The sequence below is a fragment of the Microcaecilia unicolor genome, chromosome 9 (assembly GCF_901765095.1).
Source record: "Microcaecilia unicolor chromosome 9, aMicUni1.1, whole genome shotgun sequence".
NCBI lineage: Eukaryota > Metazoa > Chordata > Amphibia > Gymnophiona > Siphonopidae > Microcaecilia > Microcaecilia unicolor.
The window spans coordinates 95,515,548-95,532,927 of NC_044039.1; the positions used below are offsets into that span (position 1 = coordinate 95,515,548).

The window sequence follows — 17,380 nt, forward strand, 5'->3', positions numbered from 1 at the left end:
ACGGTAAGCCCGCTTTGGGATTATCGCCGCTTATTAAATGGCCCCTTAGGAAGCCCTTCTGCTGTTCTAACTTTATCCATATAATTAGGTTGTTAGTGGACTGAATATTCACCATGACAAGGTTAAAAGCAAAACATTAACCAAAAGTTCAACATGGCCATTTTTTGCCCTCTCAAGGGCTGCGTCAGGGGCTATTGAAAAAAACAAAAGGTGTTGTTCCAATATATCACATATTGGTTAAAAGCGTTTCTCCGTTTTTTTTAACCATGTCATGGTGAATAAATTTTGATTTTCGACATTTCTCATTGGTCTGCTGTTTAAATGTATAATTGATAGGACTTCCTTCGCTGTATCCAGATTTCACCCTGGCACTATCCAGATAGCGCTGGAGGCAGTTTGCAATGATTTTCATCAGCATTATGCGGATAATGCCGCTGACAATCTAGGAATGGTCCTGGTCAGCACTGTTTATCTGCGTAGCAACACCTGCTACCCAGATTCAGCATTTTGCAAAGTGATACAGACCTGGCTCTCTGAGAAAATCTATGGGCTGAACATTGATCGAATATTTTGAGTATTTGTGTGATGTTATGGGCTTATATCAGCCATTCCCAATCCATTCCTCTGGGCGCATCTAATCCCACAATGAATATTCATGAGTTAGATTTGCATTAAGTTGAGACAGTGCATGCAAATCTATCTCATACATATTCATTGTGGATATCCTAAAAACCCAGCGGGGCTAGGTGTGCCCTGAGGACTGGGTTAGGAATGGCTGGGCTATATAGCAGAAGAAAATTGTCTTTTCCTAAATTTGTTTTATAAGGCTTAATGCAGTGGTTCCCAAACCTGATGCTGGAGACACCCCAGCCAGTCACGTTTTCAGGATATCCACAATTAATATGCATGAGAGAAAATTGCATGCAGTGGAGGCAATGCATTCAGATCTGTCTCATAAATATTTATTGTGAATATCCTGAAAACCTGACTGGCTTGGGGTGCTTCCAGCATCAGGCTTGGGAACCACTGACTTAATATGTATTTGCATTGTATGAGAGCTCCACATTAGGAATCACTGCCTAGGAAAAGGGATCTAGATGTCATTGCTGATGATATTTTGAAACCCTCTGCTCAGTGTGCAGCACTGGCTAAGAAAGCAAATAGAATGTTAGGAATTATTAGGAAAGGAATAGAAAACAAAACTGAGAGTGTTATAATGCCTTTGTATCACTGTATGATGCGACTGCACCTCAAGTACTATGTGCAGTTCTGGTCACTGCATCTCAAAAGAGATATAGTGGAATTAGAAAAGGTACAGAGAAGAGCGACAAAAATGATGATGGGACAACTTCCCTGTGAGGAAAAGCGGAAGTGGCTAGGGCTCTTCACCTTGGAGAAAAGACAGCTGAAAGGAGATATGATAGAGGTCTATTAAATACTGAATGGAATGGAATGGTATAGGTAAATCTCTTGTTTACTCTTTCCAAAAATACTAGGACTAGAGGGCACACAATGAAGCTACTAAGTTGTAAATTTAAAACAAACGAGAAAATATTTCTTCACCCTGTGTAATTAATCTCTGGAATTCGTTTCCAGAGAATGTGGTAAAAGCAGGTAGCTTAGCAGGTTTTAAAAAGGTTTGGATAACTTCCTAAAAGAAAAGTCTATAAGCCATTATTATGATGGACTTGGTAAAAATCGACTGCTTATTTCTAGGATTAGCAGCACAGAATCTGTTTTACTGTTCTGGGGTTGTGGCAGGTACTTATGACCTGGATTGGCCATTGCTGGAAACAGGATACTGGGCGTGATGCTTTTCTACAATACAGCTCGTTAACTAATCAGTTTGTGCGTGGATCCACACCAGATTTGAACGACCTTTGTAGAATCTGTGGAAAATGGCCATTTCATCTGTACTGTGCCAACACACAGTCTGATAGAACACCCTTTCTAGCCTGTTCCTCTCTTGCTTTCCCTGTTTATGAGTTGTGACTGAAATACTAGAGCTTTGATTGTTGATTCAGCCTAAGGTATATGTTTTTCCAGCCGTGTTCTGTTGTGACATGCAGAACGGTGCTAGTTGCCACAGATCTCTCAACAGTGCAGCCAAGGTTTCTAACAAATTGAACTTTTTAAAAATGAGATCTTATTTACATAGGCTGAAATGATCTCCCTAACCCCTCCCCCAGCCAGTCTCTCTCTCTTTCAAAATATTTTTGTCACTGTTTTGAGTACATATGAAGGTTTAGTGAGTAATATATTAGAATATTTCAAGAAGTAGGGAAAGCATGCAGAGCATGGCTCATGGAATTTTTTTCTAACCCCTGTGTGTGTGTGTGCCCATGTATTGGGGCAGTGGCAGGAGGTAATTTCTGTTGGGTGGGAGCAGTTTGTGGAGCAGTGAGACAGTTACAGAGGGTATTTACTTTGAGCATGGGTGTCATTTCCAGGGTGATGAAGCAGTTGGGGTAGTTTTTGGGAGGGCGGTTGGGAAGTTGTGCACATAGTTTTTAGAGATGAGAGCAATATGTGAGGTGGTGGAGCCATTGCTAGGGGTACATTTTGGGGTTAGGGCAGTTTGCAGAGTCCTAGGGAAGTAGTGTTTGGGGGTGGAGGCGGCTAAATTGTGCTGTCAATTTTGGAGGTTGGGCACATTGGTGGGGGTGGGGAAGTTTGTGGGGGGGGGGGGGGGAGAGGGTTGGAAGAGTAAAGTACAGGGAAAGACAGTTTGAAAGGAGGGATTCCATAGCTGCTGTTTTTCTCTGTGTGTATGTGTTTCTATGCTACTGAAGCTGGAATTCCTTCTGCCATAAATATGAATTGGGCCTTTTTTGGGGGGAGAGGGAGGTCTTATTTTTCTGGATGCCCTAGTCTGATCTGGCCCACTTTTGAACTCTTATGTGTCTTTTTACTGTCTCCCCCCTCTTATGCCTGGTTTCATCCCATTTCATTATATTTTTGGAGAGTTATTTTGTTTCCAGACAGACAGACATTTCTCAAAATCTTTTGTATAATTCCTTCCAACATCTGTTGGGATGAAAAGAGTAAAAAGCACTAAATACAGGGAGTTCACATTACTGGTTTCCAGACACTACAAATGTAAATTGCAGCTGATCTTTAATTCAAAACTGTTGACGACCACGATTCCTGTTTTTAACATACTGTGACTACCTCCCCCTCACCACATCCATAAGCACTGTTCTAAAATACTAACAAAACTGCTTGCTGCCAATCAAAAGTCTTCAAAAGCAATTACCTGTTGAATGCTGAGGCCTTCACTGTTTGACAGAAAATACATGCAACTCGATGTGGAAAATTAAACTGTGATACCAAAAATGAAGCTAGATGGTGTATAAATCTTTCAGAAAGTTTATTCAAATATCCAAAGACTCGACACGAATCGTGTTTCGGCCACAGCAGCCTGCCTCACTCATGAGTGTGCAAGAAGTTACGTTTGCCTATAAGTCAGTATTGCATGATTTAAGGTGCATTGACACCTGGTGCTAGAATTGAAAGCTAGAGTTTCTTGAGAACATCCAATTTAAAGACTCCTGATGCAGGCCATTGTGGCCAAAACATGATTCGTGTTGAGTCTTTGGGTGTTTGAATAAACTTTCTGCATGATTTACACATCATCTCGCTTCATTTTTGCTGTCTCCTTCACTATGGAGTCCTTTTTTTTTTATAATCTTTTTATTAGTAACAAGCAGAGCAAACAAGGAAGAAAATCACAACCAAAGTTCCAATTTAACAGTCTATCAGGAGCCTTACATTTATGCTCAGCGTACCAGAATCATAAATGACAACATATCAAGAACTCACATCTTAACTCTAAGCTTTCACTCGTATTTTCCTATTTATTCCCCCCCCCCCCCCCCCTTAAACCAAACCACCCTCCCCCTACCCCTCCCTATGTCCAGGACCTACACAGAAGAAGAAGCAGAAACAGCAGCTGAAATACCAGTAGAAATACTAGCCGTATGCATATCAGGCAGGCACTCCAAACATCGCTTCCACAAGCCACTGTATTCTCTAGATGCCCTCCGCGCCAAAGTGTCAGTCCTCCGACCCTCCCAATCTGCCATCTGACGCGTGTGTCTATACCATTGCTCTATAGGCGGAGGGAGCTGACTCGTCCAGTGCTGCAGAATTACCTTCTTAGCCAACAGCAGCGCCAGCAAGATACATTTACACTAGTTGCTATTAAGCCCCTGACCCTGTAACTCCCGTGTAAGCGTCTACGCGTGCCCAGCGTGCACCAAAATGGAGATCCTGCCCAACTACTGCATGGCTCTTGCGGTAATTTCATTTTTGGTGCGCGTCTGAAAAATAATTTTTCTTTTCTGGCGCGTGTAATGGACACGCGCCAAGTGGCATTTTGGTGCGCATAGGTCATTACCGCCCAGTTACTGCGTGAATCTTTACCTCTAGGTCAATGGCTGACGGTAAAGTCTCAGACGGAAAATGGACGTGCATCAATTTTCATTTTGCCGCACGTCTATTTTCAGCAAAAATTTATAAAGGCCTTTTTTACAGGCATGCTAAAAAAAGGGGCTGGCTTGCGCCCAAAATATGCGACTACACTACCGCAAGCCATTTTTCAGCGCGCCTTTGTAAAAGGACCCCTATGTTTGTCTGACTTTATACTGCGTGGGACTTGGTTCTTCTGTTTTGTGCTGTTGATTAGCTGTGATACAACAGCTCATGCCATTATAACGAGTTCAGTAGTTCACTTTTATGTGTCCCGAATTCGGTTACTCAGAAAGTTATGAGCAAAAACTGGGTTATGTCCAGTATATGAAAATAAAGGTCAATAAACAAGGTGTGGGTTATATCTAGGGCTTTTCTATTCCTAGGTGTTTATTAAATCTAGATGTGTAATTTCAAGCTAATTGGCTGTTATTTGAAATGTATGAGTCACTGTTTATTGTTATTTTAGTGCCACAGGTGCTATTGCTATGTACGTTTTCCGTAGAATCAGATACGTGTCACTTAGGAGTTGTCCAGTGCAGAAAATCACAAATCAGAAAATCACCAGCACAATCATCTACAAAATACTATTTGGCATGTCCCCAAACTACATGCCAGACCTGATAACACTATCAATAAGAAATGCAAACCCAGAAGCCAAGGGGCTACTTACAACTTAACCTGCCCAACTGCAAAAACATATACTACAAATTCATCTACATGGTAGGATTGAGCTGCCTGGGCACTGGTGGGCCGATGATCAGAAGCAAACACAGGTGCTGGAGGCTATTAGCACCGTACTAGCTTATGTGTTTGCTACCGCCCCATGATCAGAGCCCCCAAGTGCGTGAAACAATGCGCTTGCGGGCTCTGAACACAACTAGCAAGCAAATACATGCTAAACAGGGCTCTTAGCGCAAGTAGCATGCAAATGCATGCTAAACCTATTCCTCCCCAATGATCAGTGAGCAGCGGCCAAACATTGGCGCACAGTCTGAGGCAAACCCTACGCCAGTTCGGAGCTGGCGTTAGGGTTTGCAGACCATTGGGGAGGAATGGTGATCCCTGTCCAGCATGCATTTGCATGCTAGCAGGCCCCCTCATTCCCAATACAAACCCCTTGCAGAAGCCCCTCCTTTCAGGAACTCCGACCCCCAACCAATGACACAAGTTCGGTTGGGGGGGGTGGAGATCCGGTGGATTTCCGGCCCCCCCTAACCTCCCAGCATTCCTCAGAAAAAGCCCTGGTTGGCCCAGTGGGCCGCGAATCAACCCCCCCCCCCCCCCCCCACCTGATGGTCTAGCGGCCCTCTTCCCCGCCCCCCCATACCTTTGTTGGAGGAGGAAGGTACACTCCCTCCTCTTCTAGCAGCGCCGCCTTGAAAATGGCGCCACCCAGCCCTGCCCAGTACAGGACTTCATACTGGTCACCATGCTACCAATTACCACCAGGAACGACCCCCCCCTCCCCCCGCGGTAGAAAATAGAAAAATATATTATATCTTAGGTTTGATGATCTAGAAAATAGAAAAACATTTTCTACCATGGGAAACAATATGTGCCAACTTTGAAATTACCGCTGGGTGCCCGCACTACCCCAGCAATATTGTCGTTTTGGTACATGCTAGCCATACCACTGCTTAGTAAAAGGACCCCTATGCCCAGTTTTTGCTGCAGTACCCCTCAATTTTTTGCTTGGGGGGAGAGTGTTTTATTGTGTTTATCAGTTAAAACCTTAAATTGGAAGCCCTAGTGATATCTATTTATTTACAGGTCTCGAGACACACCTAGCCAGTTAGGATTTCAGGACACCCACAATGCATATGCATGAGATAAATTTGCATTCACTCCCTCCATTGTATGCAAATTAATCTCTTGCATATTGATTGTGGATACCCTGAAAATTTGACTGGGTGGGTGTGTCCAGAGGACTGAGAACCCCTGGACTAACTTAATTTGAGGTCCTTTTACCACAGCTTGAAAGGGCTCACTGTGAGTCATGCTGAGGTATCCAGTAGTGATTTTGCAATCCATGTGCACAAACCATATTTCTGTGCTAATCAGTTAACTTGTTCGCATTGCTGACATGCCAACTGATTAGCATGTAAGCCCTTATGCCTACAAAATAGGTGGCAGTAAGTACTCACGCCCTAATTGTTTTAGTAGCCATATGCTAGTGACATCATTAGCATGTGGCCATTAATGCATTTTCTGGCTGCAGCCTTAGCGTCTGGGAAAGACCCGTGTGAGGGTGTGCTAAGGCAAGTTTTTTCCTGCACCTTTGTAAAAGGATCCCTGTATCTGAAAAAGTTCATGAGAATTATCCGGTCTTTGTGAGGTCAGTGAACTGAGAATGCTGCACCAGGGCTAAAGTACAAACAAGCATTTTAACTACCTTTTCATATCTAATTTCTAACAAATAAGCAGTGAATCATTCTGCAAGATGCATGGAAATTCTAATACGTTGAGCCTGATTTATGAAAAGGGTGGGTTTTTATTCCATTCTCTGCCTGTCGGAGAAAAATGCAACCTTTAATGAATGACCTCTTTGTTCTCTGTGAAGTAACACAGCATTTACCTTAGGGGTTGAAGCAGTTAATATTTTGTGTTGTTGTTATGTTTGAAGATAATATTTTTTCAACCTTGAGGTTGGAACTTCATTTTCTTCCCCCAGTTTCTTGGTAAAGAAAAGTTGAGTGCCTGCAGTCCCTGGCATGGAGACAGGGGAGGTCATGTAAACAAGTTCAAGCGATTTCATTTCAACCGCGTGGAGCATCAGGGCCTGCTGCACACTGCAGCATTTCATTGTGCCCTAAGTAGGAGACTAGAGGGGGTGGAAATTTAAATCCATGTCCACCGCTCCATGTTTTGTTAAAAAAAACGGCTCAGTAGAAAAGCAGCCCTTTGCTCACAGTTCGATGCAGCTTATTTGAAAGTGCCCCAAAACTACACAGTAGCACTGATAAAGAGTTTATTTTCCTTCCCTAAGATGCACAACGTTATCTATATATCTATCTTTATATATATAGGGGTTAATGTTCAAAGCAATTTAACAGGACAGAAATGGCTTCTGGCCAATGAAATCACTTATTTGGGGCTTAACTGGTTAACTCAAAGCTGGCTATTTTGTGGGTGGTCCGGGGATGGAGTCGGCACTTATGTGGTTAAGTGTTGATGTTCAGCACTTAACCACCTAAGTTTAGTAGTTAAATCGGACCGCATAGAAGTCCATCCTATCTTTATGTGGTGTCGCTGATGGGGTTAATTGCTGAATACCGCACTTAACCGCATAAGACAGTAGTTATCAACCCAATCCTCTGGTACCACCTGACCAGTTGGGTTTTCAGGATATCCACAATGAATATGCATGAGAGAGATTTGCATGCACTGCCTTCTTGGTATGCAAATCTCTCTCATGCATATTCATTGTGGATATCGTTGTTTTCTGTGGTCCGGACTGAGGGTAATGTCAGGCCCGTATCATTATTTTGGTGTTCTCCCACTGGAGCTGAAGCCAAGCAGACCCGGCTCTTTCTCCAGACCTATTCCTTGATAATATGCTGCACGTATCGTGTGATTGGAGTACAGGGGGGGGGAGGGCACTATAGGGGAACAGACTTCTTCCACCCCGACTGCCCTTATGCTTGTCTGTCTCTTAGGAAAATCAAAGCAAAATCAACAACAAAGGTAAGATCTCGTTCAGCTTTTCAGTCCGCGGCCCCATCTTGAAGGACTGCCTCACAGAACATCTCCCAGTCTATCTTTCTAAGCAATTTTGAGTTATCAGGGATCTATTTTGGCAGGGTTCACCTTTTGCAAGGACTTTTCACTTTGTTCTAGTACAGTGTACTTTATGTCTAAACTTAATTTTATGGTAATCTGTCATTAGTATCCAATGCAGTGAATTGATTTTACAGGTGGTTTTTAAATTCTAGTAGTATATTTTCAAGACAATGCAGGTATTAAGCAATATTGCCACAAACTAGTATTTCATTTGGGGACATCAAAATCAAATGAAAAAATAAATTGCAAGACAACATTTTTTTAATTAAAAAGAAGAAAGTTATAAATATTACTGGGAACGTGATCTAAAAAATTACCAGTGCAGATGTCATACATATATTATGAATGAGCATGTGTTAGAGGAGACTGATCTTCTTTAAAAATAAATATCCCTGTTGGAGAAATAAAACCTTGATGTGTTGGCACTCATAAAATATTGAATCTCCTCTTGTTCAAAATTGCATTGAGAAGCTTCATTTGAGGATGATCTTGGTTGTTTTGTGACTGATCGTCAGTGCATTTTTTGTAGAAAAAAAGGTGCTGGTACTCATTATGGGCGGGGTCACCACATATGGCTCCACCCCTATGATAGCCACACTCACATTAGCCACACCCCTTATATCAGCCATGGCGCATATAAACAGACATCATTGAAAATATACTAGTATAGGAGAAAAACAATAACTTGTGATTTTTTTTCATTATAAATCATTTCTGTAAGATGTTACAGCTCCAGTATACCCAGTGCAAAATAAGACAACAGATGTAAATTCTCAAATTGGACAAATTCCAAACACTAAAATGAAAATAAAATAATTTTTTCTACCTTTGTTGTCTGGTGACTGTTTTCTATCCATACTGGTCCAAGTGTCTGATTCTGCTGCTCTCTATCTGTTCTCTTAACTCCGTTTCCAGGGCTTCCTTTCCATTTATTTCTTTACTTTTCTCCTTTCTTCTTCCATGTCCAGCATTTCTCCTCTCTCCCCACCAACCCCTCCATCCATCCATGTCCAGCAATTCTCCTCTGTCTCCTGCTCTGCTCTCCTCTCCATCCATTTCCAGCATTTCTCCTTCCTCCCCTGCCATCCCATCCATGTGGATCTCCTTCCTATCTTCCCTCCCCTCCATCCATGTCCAGCATGTCTCCTGTCTCCCCTGCCCTGCCCTCCCCTCCCATGTCCAGTGATTCTCCTCTCTCCCCTGCCCTCCTCTCCTATCCAAGTCCAGCAATTCTCTCTTCCCTGCCTTCCCCTTCCATCCATGTCCAGCAATTCTCCGTTCTCCTCTCTCCCCTGCCCAGCAATTCTCCATTCTGGTACTGTCGTAATGAGCCTTTTTAAGGGATGAAAGTGTAAAATGGTTTGCATCACTAGAACGGAGTGCCCAGGTTAGGGGTACAGGGCATTATCACAGTAGACAGGTACGGTGATTTCCTAAATGAAGGTCTTTAAAGGCCAAGCATAAAATTGGAGGAGTGGCCTAATGGCTAGTGCAGCGGGCGTTGAACCTGGCAACATGGGTTCGATTCCTACTGCAGCTCCTTGTGACCTTGGGCAAGTCACTTAATCCTCCATTGCCCCAGGTACAAAAAAAAAAGGTTAGATTGTGAGCCCCCTAGGGACAGAGAAAGTACCTGCATATAAGGTGTACAGCGCTGTGTATGTCTAGTAACGCTATAGAAATGATTAATAGTAGTAGTAATATGCCAGTGGCACATAAATGACGGAGCCCAGTTACAAAGTTGTTCTTTTAAGGGGGGAATTCTATAAATAGTGCTCAATAATAAGCACCCCCCCAAAAATTGACACTAAACGCTGTTTTATAAAGGATGCATACCCTTTAGAGAATCATGCATATGGCTGATTGCCACGCCTAGCTTTGAGCACCAGACTTACACCTGCTGAAACCTGGTGTAAATCCTGGTGGCCAAGTTAAGCAGACTTACCCAGTATTCTGTAACTTTTCAGAATACCCCTGACCATCCCATGGCCCTTCCCCCCTTTTTTTGGATATACACAAACCCCCTAATTCTGTAAAAAGTCGCCAAAAATTGCCCAAGTTGTGCACACAATTTAAATAAACTAATTAGCACCAATAATTGGCTTTTTAACAAGCTGTAATTAAGTTTATCATTTTGATATACCGCCTCTTTCGAAGCATCAATCAAGGTGATTTACATATATAACTATTCAGGTTTAATTGACACGTGTAAATAGAGGCACAGGATCCGCGCTTAGATTTTATTCGTAAGTTAAAAAAAAAAAAAAAAAGGGAGTGTGGAAATGGGAGGGTCATGGGCGGAATGGTGGTATTTACGCACGTTGTTATAAAATAAAGGGGATATGCGTCTAATGTAGGCATGTACATTTGCACCACATTTCAGATGGTGCAAATGGCTGCACCTGTAGTTAAGCGCAATTCCCGGTCATAAGTGCTGTTCTATAAACCATGCCTAAATTTAAGCATGGCTTATAGGATAGCACTTTTTCTGTGCCATTTATAGAATTCCCCCCCCCCCCCCCCTCATGGGAGTTAGGCACCCTACCTTATAGAATAGTGCTCACCAGATGCGTGCACAGATTTTAATGAGCACCAATTAACATAATAATTGGTTGTTAGCACCCAATTGTTGATAGGTAAGAGCTCGTTAACCAATTACTGTGTTCACATCTCAGCAGCGCACCCAAATTTGGACGCCATACATAGAATCCAGGGTTAAAGTTTTAAGACAGATCACCATTTTATATTGTAGCAAGTGGAAAAAAGCTTTACATATAACACCTGCTAATCATGCTTAAAAATGTGTTTGTTATTATTTTGTTTTCCAGTTGAGAGCTGAAAAATCTTGTCGTCCTCGTTGTTCATAACAGTAAACATGAGCTGACATCTGAGTGACTGAATTTATGACAGGTGAATGATCTGGTGCACACCATGGAACTCAAAGTATGGGTGGATGGCGTCCAGAGAATTGTCTGTGGAGTCACGGAAGTCACAACATGCCAGGAGGTTGTGATAGCCCTAGCTCAGGCTATAGGTATGTGACAACACGACTTGAATCATTGTGTAAAAAGTGCTTCGTTGATACTTGTTCATTTGTGTAATAATTGTCAAATTATGACTAGGGCCCCTTTACTAAGGTGTATTAAGCAGTTAAGATGGGAACCCAGTGTAACAAATACAGAATGGGACAGGGGTGGTGGTGCTTCAATATTGTGCTTTCAATTGCTAAAGACAAGTGCTACAGAGCTTGCCTGTCCCTCACTATTGAAAATGTGATAGTGAAACAGCACCTCCCACTGGCAGGACTGTAGCTGGAGGACTCCCGCTCAGCTTAGAGGGAAGAGTGAACAGAGGATGTGCTAAGACTGAGAAGGACAATGGTACCGCACACCAACTGCTAACATGGTAGATGGAGGAGAATTCTATTGCAGTGTGCCAAAATATTCTATAAAGGAAAGGAGGAACAGTAGAGTCATGCTTTTCATACCTTCACTTATCTGACCATCCAGCATATCCGACAAGGCCCCGGTGACATCACCACACCATCATTAAGATGCGCACGGCTTCTCTTCCTCTTTTCTGGCATTGTATTCAGGTGAACGGTGGAAAGTTTTGCACCCCAGACTGTGTTTTTTTGACTTAGGATCCTGCTTTGTCTGTGTAGAGTGAGTTTTATGCTTTACGCAGTGAGTTTGAAAAATGGGGCTCCCATTGTGGTCTGTACAGTTGTTGTTTTATTTTGGAATATGGTGCTCAGTATTTGTTCAAAATGTCTGCTTTAGAACCAGCACATGTGCCTAATAGTTTATTACTGAATAATGTGAATAATCAGTATTTGAAAAGCAGATATCCCATGCCTTTTATTTATGCATTATGTATGGATTAATCATGTTTTCTGTATTATACTACTTTTCAGTTATCCAACAATGGATAATCAAAAATCTACTGTACCTACTTTCTTTTATAGATTACTAACATAACAGGTTAGATCTGTGCCTATAATAATTTAGGCACAGCTATGGAGCAAGTGAAAACGTTCACACCTAACTGTCATAGAGTCATATATAAGCATATAGGGCCAGATTGTATAAATGGCGTCCATATTTGGGCAATGAAAAAAATGAGCACTGAGCATTGTTCTAGAAATGGTGCTCCGAGTTAGGCGCCGTTTATAGATTAGTGTGTAGCGCCGGGATCCGCACCCAACTTTTAGTGCAAAGATTTACACCAACTGAAACCTGCATATATCCTGGCGCATAAGCTAGGTGCAGATCGCCCGAATTCTGTAATACTGCATGTATCTTTAGTAAAGGCCTCTAACCCGCCCATGCTCCCATAGCCACATCCCCTAAGGGGCCCTTTTACTGAACTGCAGTAAAAAGGACCCTGCGCTAGTGCTGGGGGCTATTTTTGCTGCACGCTGAGGCCCTTTTTACCTCAGCGGGTAAAAAGGCCGAAAAAAGACATGGCTGTGTGGTAAGATTGCTCTTACTGCGTGGCCATGCAGGGGAGAACACTTACCACCACCCATTGAGGTGGCAGTAAGGGCTTTAGCGCTAGCCCGGCGGTAACCAGGTAGTGCATGGCGCTACCTGATTACCGCAGGGTAACCCCCTGCGGAAATATTTTTTAAATATTTCCACTAGCAGTGGAAATGCCGCACGCTGGGGGTGGAACTGCTGCTGTGCCCGCGTTGAACTGGCAGCAGCTCCATGTTGGTGCGCGGTAAGCCCCACAGTGGGCTTACCGCTGCGTAGTAAAAGAGCCCCTAAAAGATTTACACATGCATCTTTGTAGAATAGCGCTTAGCAAGATGTGCACATAAATCCAAATTGTTGCCAATTAACACCAATAATTGATGGTGCCCAATTATTGGCATTAATTGTCTCATTAAATTATGCATGCAGTTTTGAGTGCCATATATAGAATCTGGGGGATAGTAGGTAATTCTATATAATGCACCATAAATTAGGCATGAAAATGGCAGATGACGTCGGTGAAGCACCAAAACGGGAGTCAAAAGGCAGGTAGGAGTGAAAGTGCACTTAGTCACTATTCAGTAACTGGGCACCTGTAAGTGCAAAGGGAGAATTTACCTGGGAAGGGTATGGGCAGGTCACAGGCATTCCCGCTAGAATTCTCGCATTTATACGCCCAACTGCAGCATTTAGGCGCAAACATTTATACCAGCTCATAGACTGCAAAATCATGCAGAGGCTCTGGAAGGTCCAGTAGCAACTGAACTTTCCTCTGATAGCCTAAATGTATCTCCTATTCTAGAAAGATCCCAGGATGAGATATCATTTAGAGCAGAGTTGTCCAACCTTGGTCTTCGAGGGCCACAATCCAGTTGGGTTCTCAGGATTTCCCCAATGAATATGCACGAGATCTATTCGCATGCACTACCTCCACTGTATGCAAATAGATCTCATGCATATTCATTGGGGAGATCCTGAAAACCCGACCTGAGGAGTGTTGGACACCCCTGATTTAGAGCTACATTGGTGATTTCCTTTGTCTTAAAAAAGAAACATTTATAAGAGTTTATTTCAGACAGGCTATTTCTGTTATGTTTATTGGAGAAAAAATTAGGATCTTTCCAGATGTCCCCAGGTGAACACAAGGGAGGGAAAAAAAAGGTTTCTTGCTATGCAACAAGACATGTTAGCCACAGGGGCAAGATTTCAGCTAAGTTTGTTATGTACCTTAATAATACTGTTTTTCACTTTTTTGAATCATCTCAGGTATGTCACTTTTCAGAAGGCAAGAAATTAGCAACTAGATTTTGACTTAGGTTAGACAAGAGATTCTATGAATACATGATGTAGGCCCCTGCCATTTTCCTCTGTATTGTTCTTCTCAACCTCACATGTTTTGATGGCTATGCCTTCTGATTTTGTGTACTGCTCAAGTCATTTTATCATAAATGATGATATAGTTTTCCTTTGTTTAATATTATTTCCTGTAAAGTTTGAATAATCATTGGCTATCTGTGCTGTACAAAGTTTGGACTGTGTGTATATTTGAAATTCTATTTAAAACATGGCGTAAGTGGTCACGCCCAAACTTTGGTGCATAACACGGTACCTTACGTTCTTATTCTGTAACAGATTTGGTGCTCCTTTTACAAGCTGCGATAGTGATTCTGACAACGAAGCACACAGGAATTGAATGGCTTTCGTCACATTTGCTGCGTGGAATCACTAGCATATGTTTGTAAAAGGGATGTGCAAATGTGCCATTACAGAATCCTAGTTTACCGCCCTTTATTGAATTGACCCCATAATGTATAATATGCTCTAAGTTACATATGTAAGGATGAGTCTCACCCAAGCTATATGTTGTAAAGAATATGTGGAGAATAGTAGAGAGCAGGAAGAAAAGGGGGGGGAACGACCCTGCAAACCCCAAAAAGCCCCAGAGGAGTCTCGCCCTTACAGGCAGATTTTCCCCAGGAGAAGACTTCAAATTAGAAACTACAACTCCCAGCATCCACCTTGGGTACAAGGGAGACAAACCAGGGCGTACTCCCATGAGGCGCCAGAAGGGGGCTGCCAGGGAAGGAGAAATACTAATTCTACAACCTGGGGGAGGTGGAACAGGTGGGAAAAGGTTAATGAGGAAAAGGAGGAGCAGCTGGGAGAAAAAGGGTGGGGCGAAGAGAGCATGGACTGGGCTCCTGAGAAGGAGGAGAGGGAAGGGGGGCCTTGGGAGATGGAGGTAACTGCCCAGGAGCAGGCCCTGGAGGAGCCCATGGACATTTCTGCCCTGGCCCAGAGGAGCGCATAGAAGTAAGAAGGGCCCTGGAAAAGAGAGGATCCGGGCCAAAGAAAGAGGGGTCAAAGCGGGAGGAGGTCAGGTGAGAAAGAGAGACTGACCAAGAGGGAGGGACCCCAGGCTTTGAGTCCACACTTGGCTACATGAACTGTGGATTTAAAAGCCAAGTTATATTGAACTGTTTTGAGAGCTTGGCTACCTGAACTGTGGATTTAAAAGCCAAGTTATATTGAACTGTTTTGAGAGCTTGGCTACATGAACTTTGGATTTAAAAGCCAAAGTATATTGAACTGTTTTGAGAGCTTGGTTACGGGAACGGTGGATTTAAAGCCAAGTTATATTGAGCTGTTTTGGGCCAGCCGTACTTGCCGGAACTAGGCTTAGGGGAACCCGGCGGTAGGGGGGGCAGTGTTCTGATAAACCTGACCGGCCCGAAAAGGGTTTCTTGACGGGTCCGCTGCTTCTCCCAAGACTAAGGGGGAAGAGGGGAATCAGCAGCGGAAGCCCGGGCTGTGTTCTACCAAGCTGAAGGATAAAAATAAAAGGAAAAAGTTATTGTTTGATCCTGTGGTTTTCCTGTTTTTTTGGAGAAGAAGTGTATGATAGAGGAGGCTGAGAAAGGCGAATAGTCCCAGAGGCGGAGAGACGCTCAGCACCTTTACAATGTATACCCATCAGTCAGATATGTGCTCTATTATATATGTGCTTATTTAAAGAATAGGTCATAGGCATAAGAAGATAAACATAAACATTGCCATACTGGGACAGACCGAAGGTCCAGCCCAGTATTACATAAGTTCATAAGTATTGCCATACTGAGATGGACCAAAGGTCCATCAAGCCCAGCATCCTTTTTCCAACAGTGGCCAATCCAGGTCACAAATACATGGCAAGACCCCAAAAAAGTTCAATACATTTTATGCTGCTTATCCCAGAAATGCAATAACAAAAAATCTATATGGCTTGACTTTCTCCAGTTACAAAGTATAAACTTCTAAAAAATGTGTGTGGGGGAGAAAATCACTATGAACACTTGTAAATAGCAACAAGGTGGAGTCTCATATCACTCTGCACGAATACTCATATCACTCCCGTGGTGACTCTACGCACGTGCATTTGTTTCTAATCATGGACTATAAACCACCTCTGCCCTATTGTTGCAATTACAATAATACTAACTTGTGCTCTCACACCATCATATAAAAATATATATAAATGCTCCAAAGACACTTAGCTTGAAGAGCCTGTATGCTCAACAATCCAAACTGGTGTGTATAGAGGCCCCGACAGGTGCCTGTTTCGCCATGCATCTTCTGGGAGAATCTCACACCGTTTAGCTATTACGTGTCTGATCGTGGCTTTATAACATCCTCACTTTTGTTTTCCATTCCTTTCCTAATAATACCTAACATTTTATTTGCTTTCTTAGCCACCGCAGCACACTGAGCGGAGGGTTTCAACGTATCATCAACAACGACATCCATCTGCTTTGAAACTGAGCGCCTTAGTTGCTAAAGTTATAGAATGAGGGGAGTTAAATTGTAAGTCCTTTGGGGACAGGGAAATGCCGATTGTACCTTACCTTATTGAGTCTTAGTGGAGACTCGCATCCATCTCTCACTCAGAAAGATAGGATCATTCTGCAAATATCTATGCTGGAGAGTTTCTTTCTTTCTTTCTTTCTTTCTTTCTTTCTCTCTCTCTCTCTCTCTCTCTCTCTCCCTTCCCTCGACCCTTTTTCCCATTTAGCTCCAGGGACGGCTGAGGTTTGCTATCACTCACAGCATTTCGGCTGTCAATAAATATTATTTCCCAAAGGCTTTGAGAGTGTGTGCTCATTTCTGAACACAGGCGGCAGTGCTATAACTTGGCTGCACAAGTAAGGTGCCTAGATGCAGTGCACCGAGGGGTCCTTTCAAAAAGCAGTGGTAAGCCCACCGCAGGCTTACCGCACACCAATCTGGAGCTTCCACCAGCCCAACGTGGGCACCGGCAGTAGTTCCACCCCCGGCACGCACAACTCTTCAGGGCATGCGCCAGATACTATCCTCTCATCGAACTGCCTAATGTTCAGTGCTATGAGTGCACCTAATTTGCATCTCATTAGCATTAGATAGTTCCTTTGCTGCGCTGATCTGGCGATATTTTTCTGAGCATTTGGCCCAGGAAGAACTGGGTGGGTGAGAGACAGGGAGAGAGGAATGGCTGAAAAGAGGGTGAAAAAGCAGTATAATGTTATGGTTTAATATTTCATCATGTATAAACCATAACATTATACTGCTTTTTCACCCTCTTTTCAGCCATCCATCTCTCCCTCTCTCTCACCTAAGCCACCCCACCCATCAGACAG

At 43.1% G+C, this 17,380-nt stretch overlaps 1 protein-coding gene across 1 annotated transcript in view; it reads left to right on the top strand.

The window, feature by feature from the left end:
• RASSF8 (Ras association domain family member 8) overlaps positions 1-17,380 on the top strand; it is a 287,085-nt gene that overhangs the window by 210,124 nt on the left and 59,581 nt on the right. Inside the window, exon 3 of the mRNA XM_030214077.1 lies at positions 11,082-11,287. Coding sequence (XP_030069937.1) covers positions 11,185-11,287 — 103 coding nt within the window. The 5' untranslated portion in view covers positions 11,082-11,184. The remainder of the gene's footprint in view (positions 1-11,081; positions 11,288-17,380) is intronic.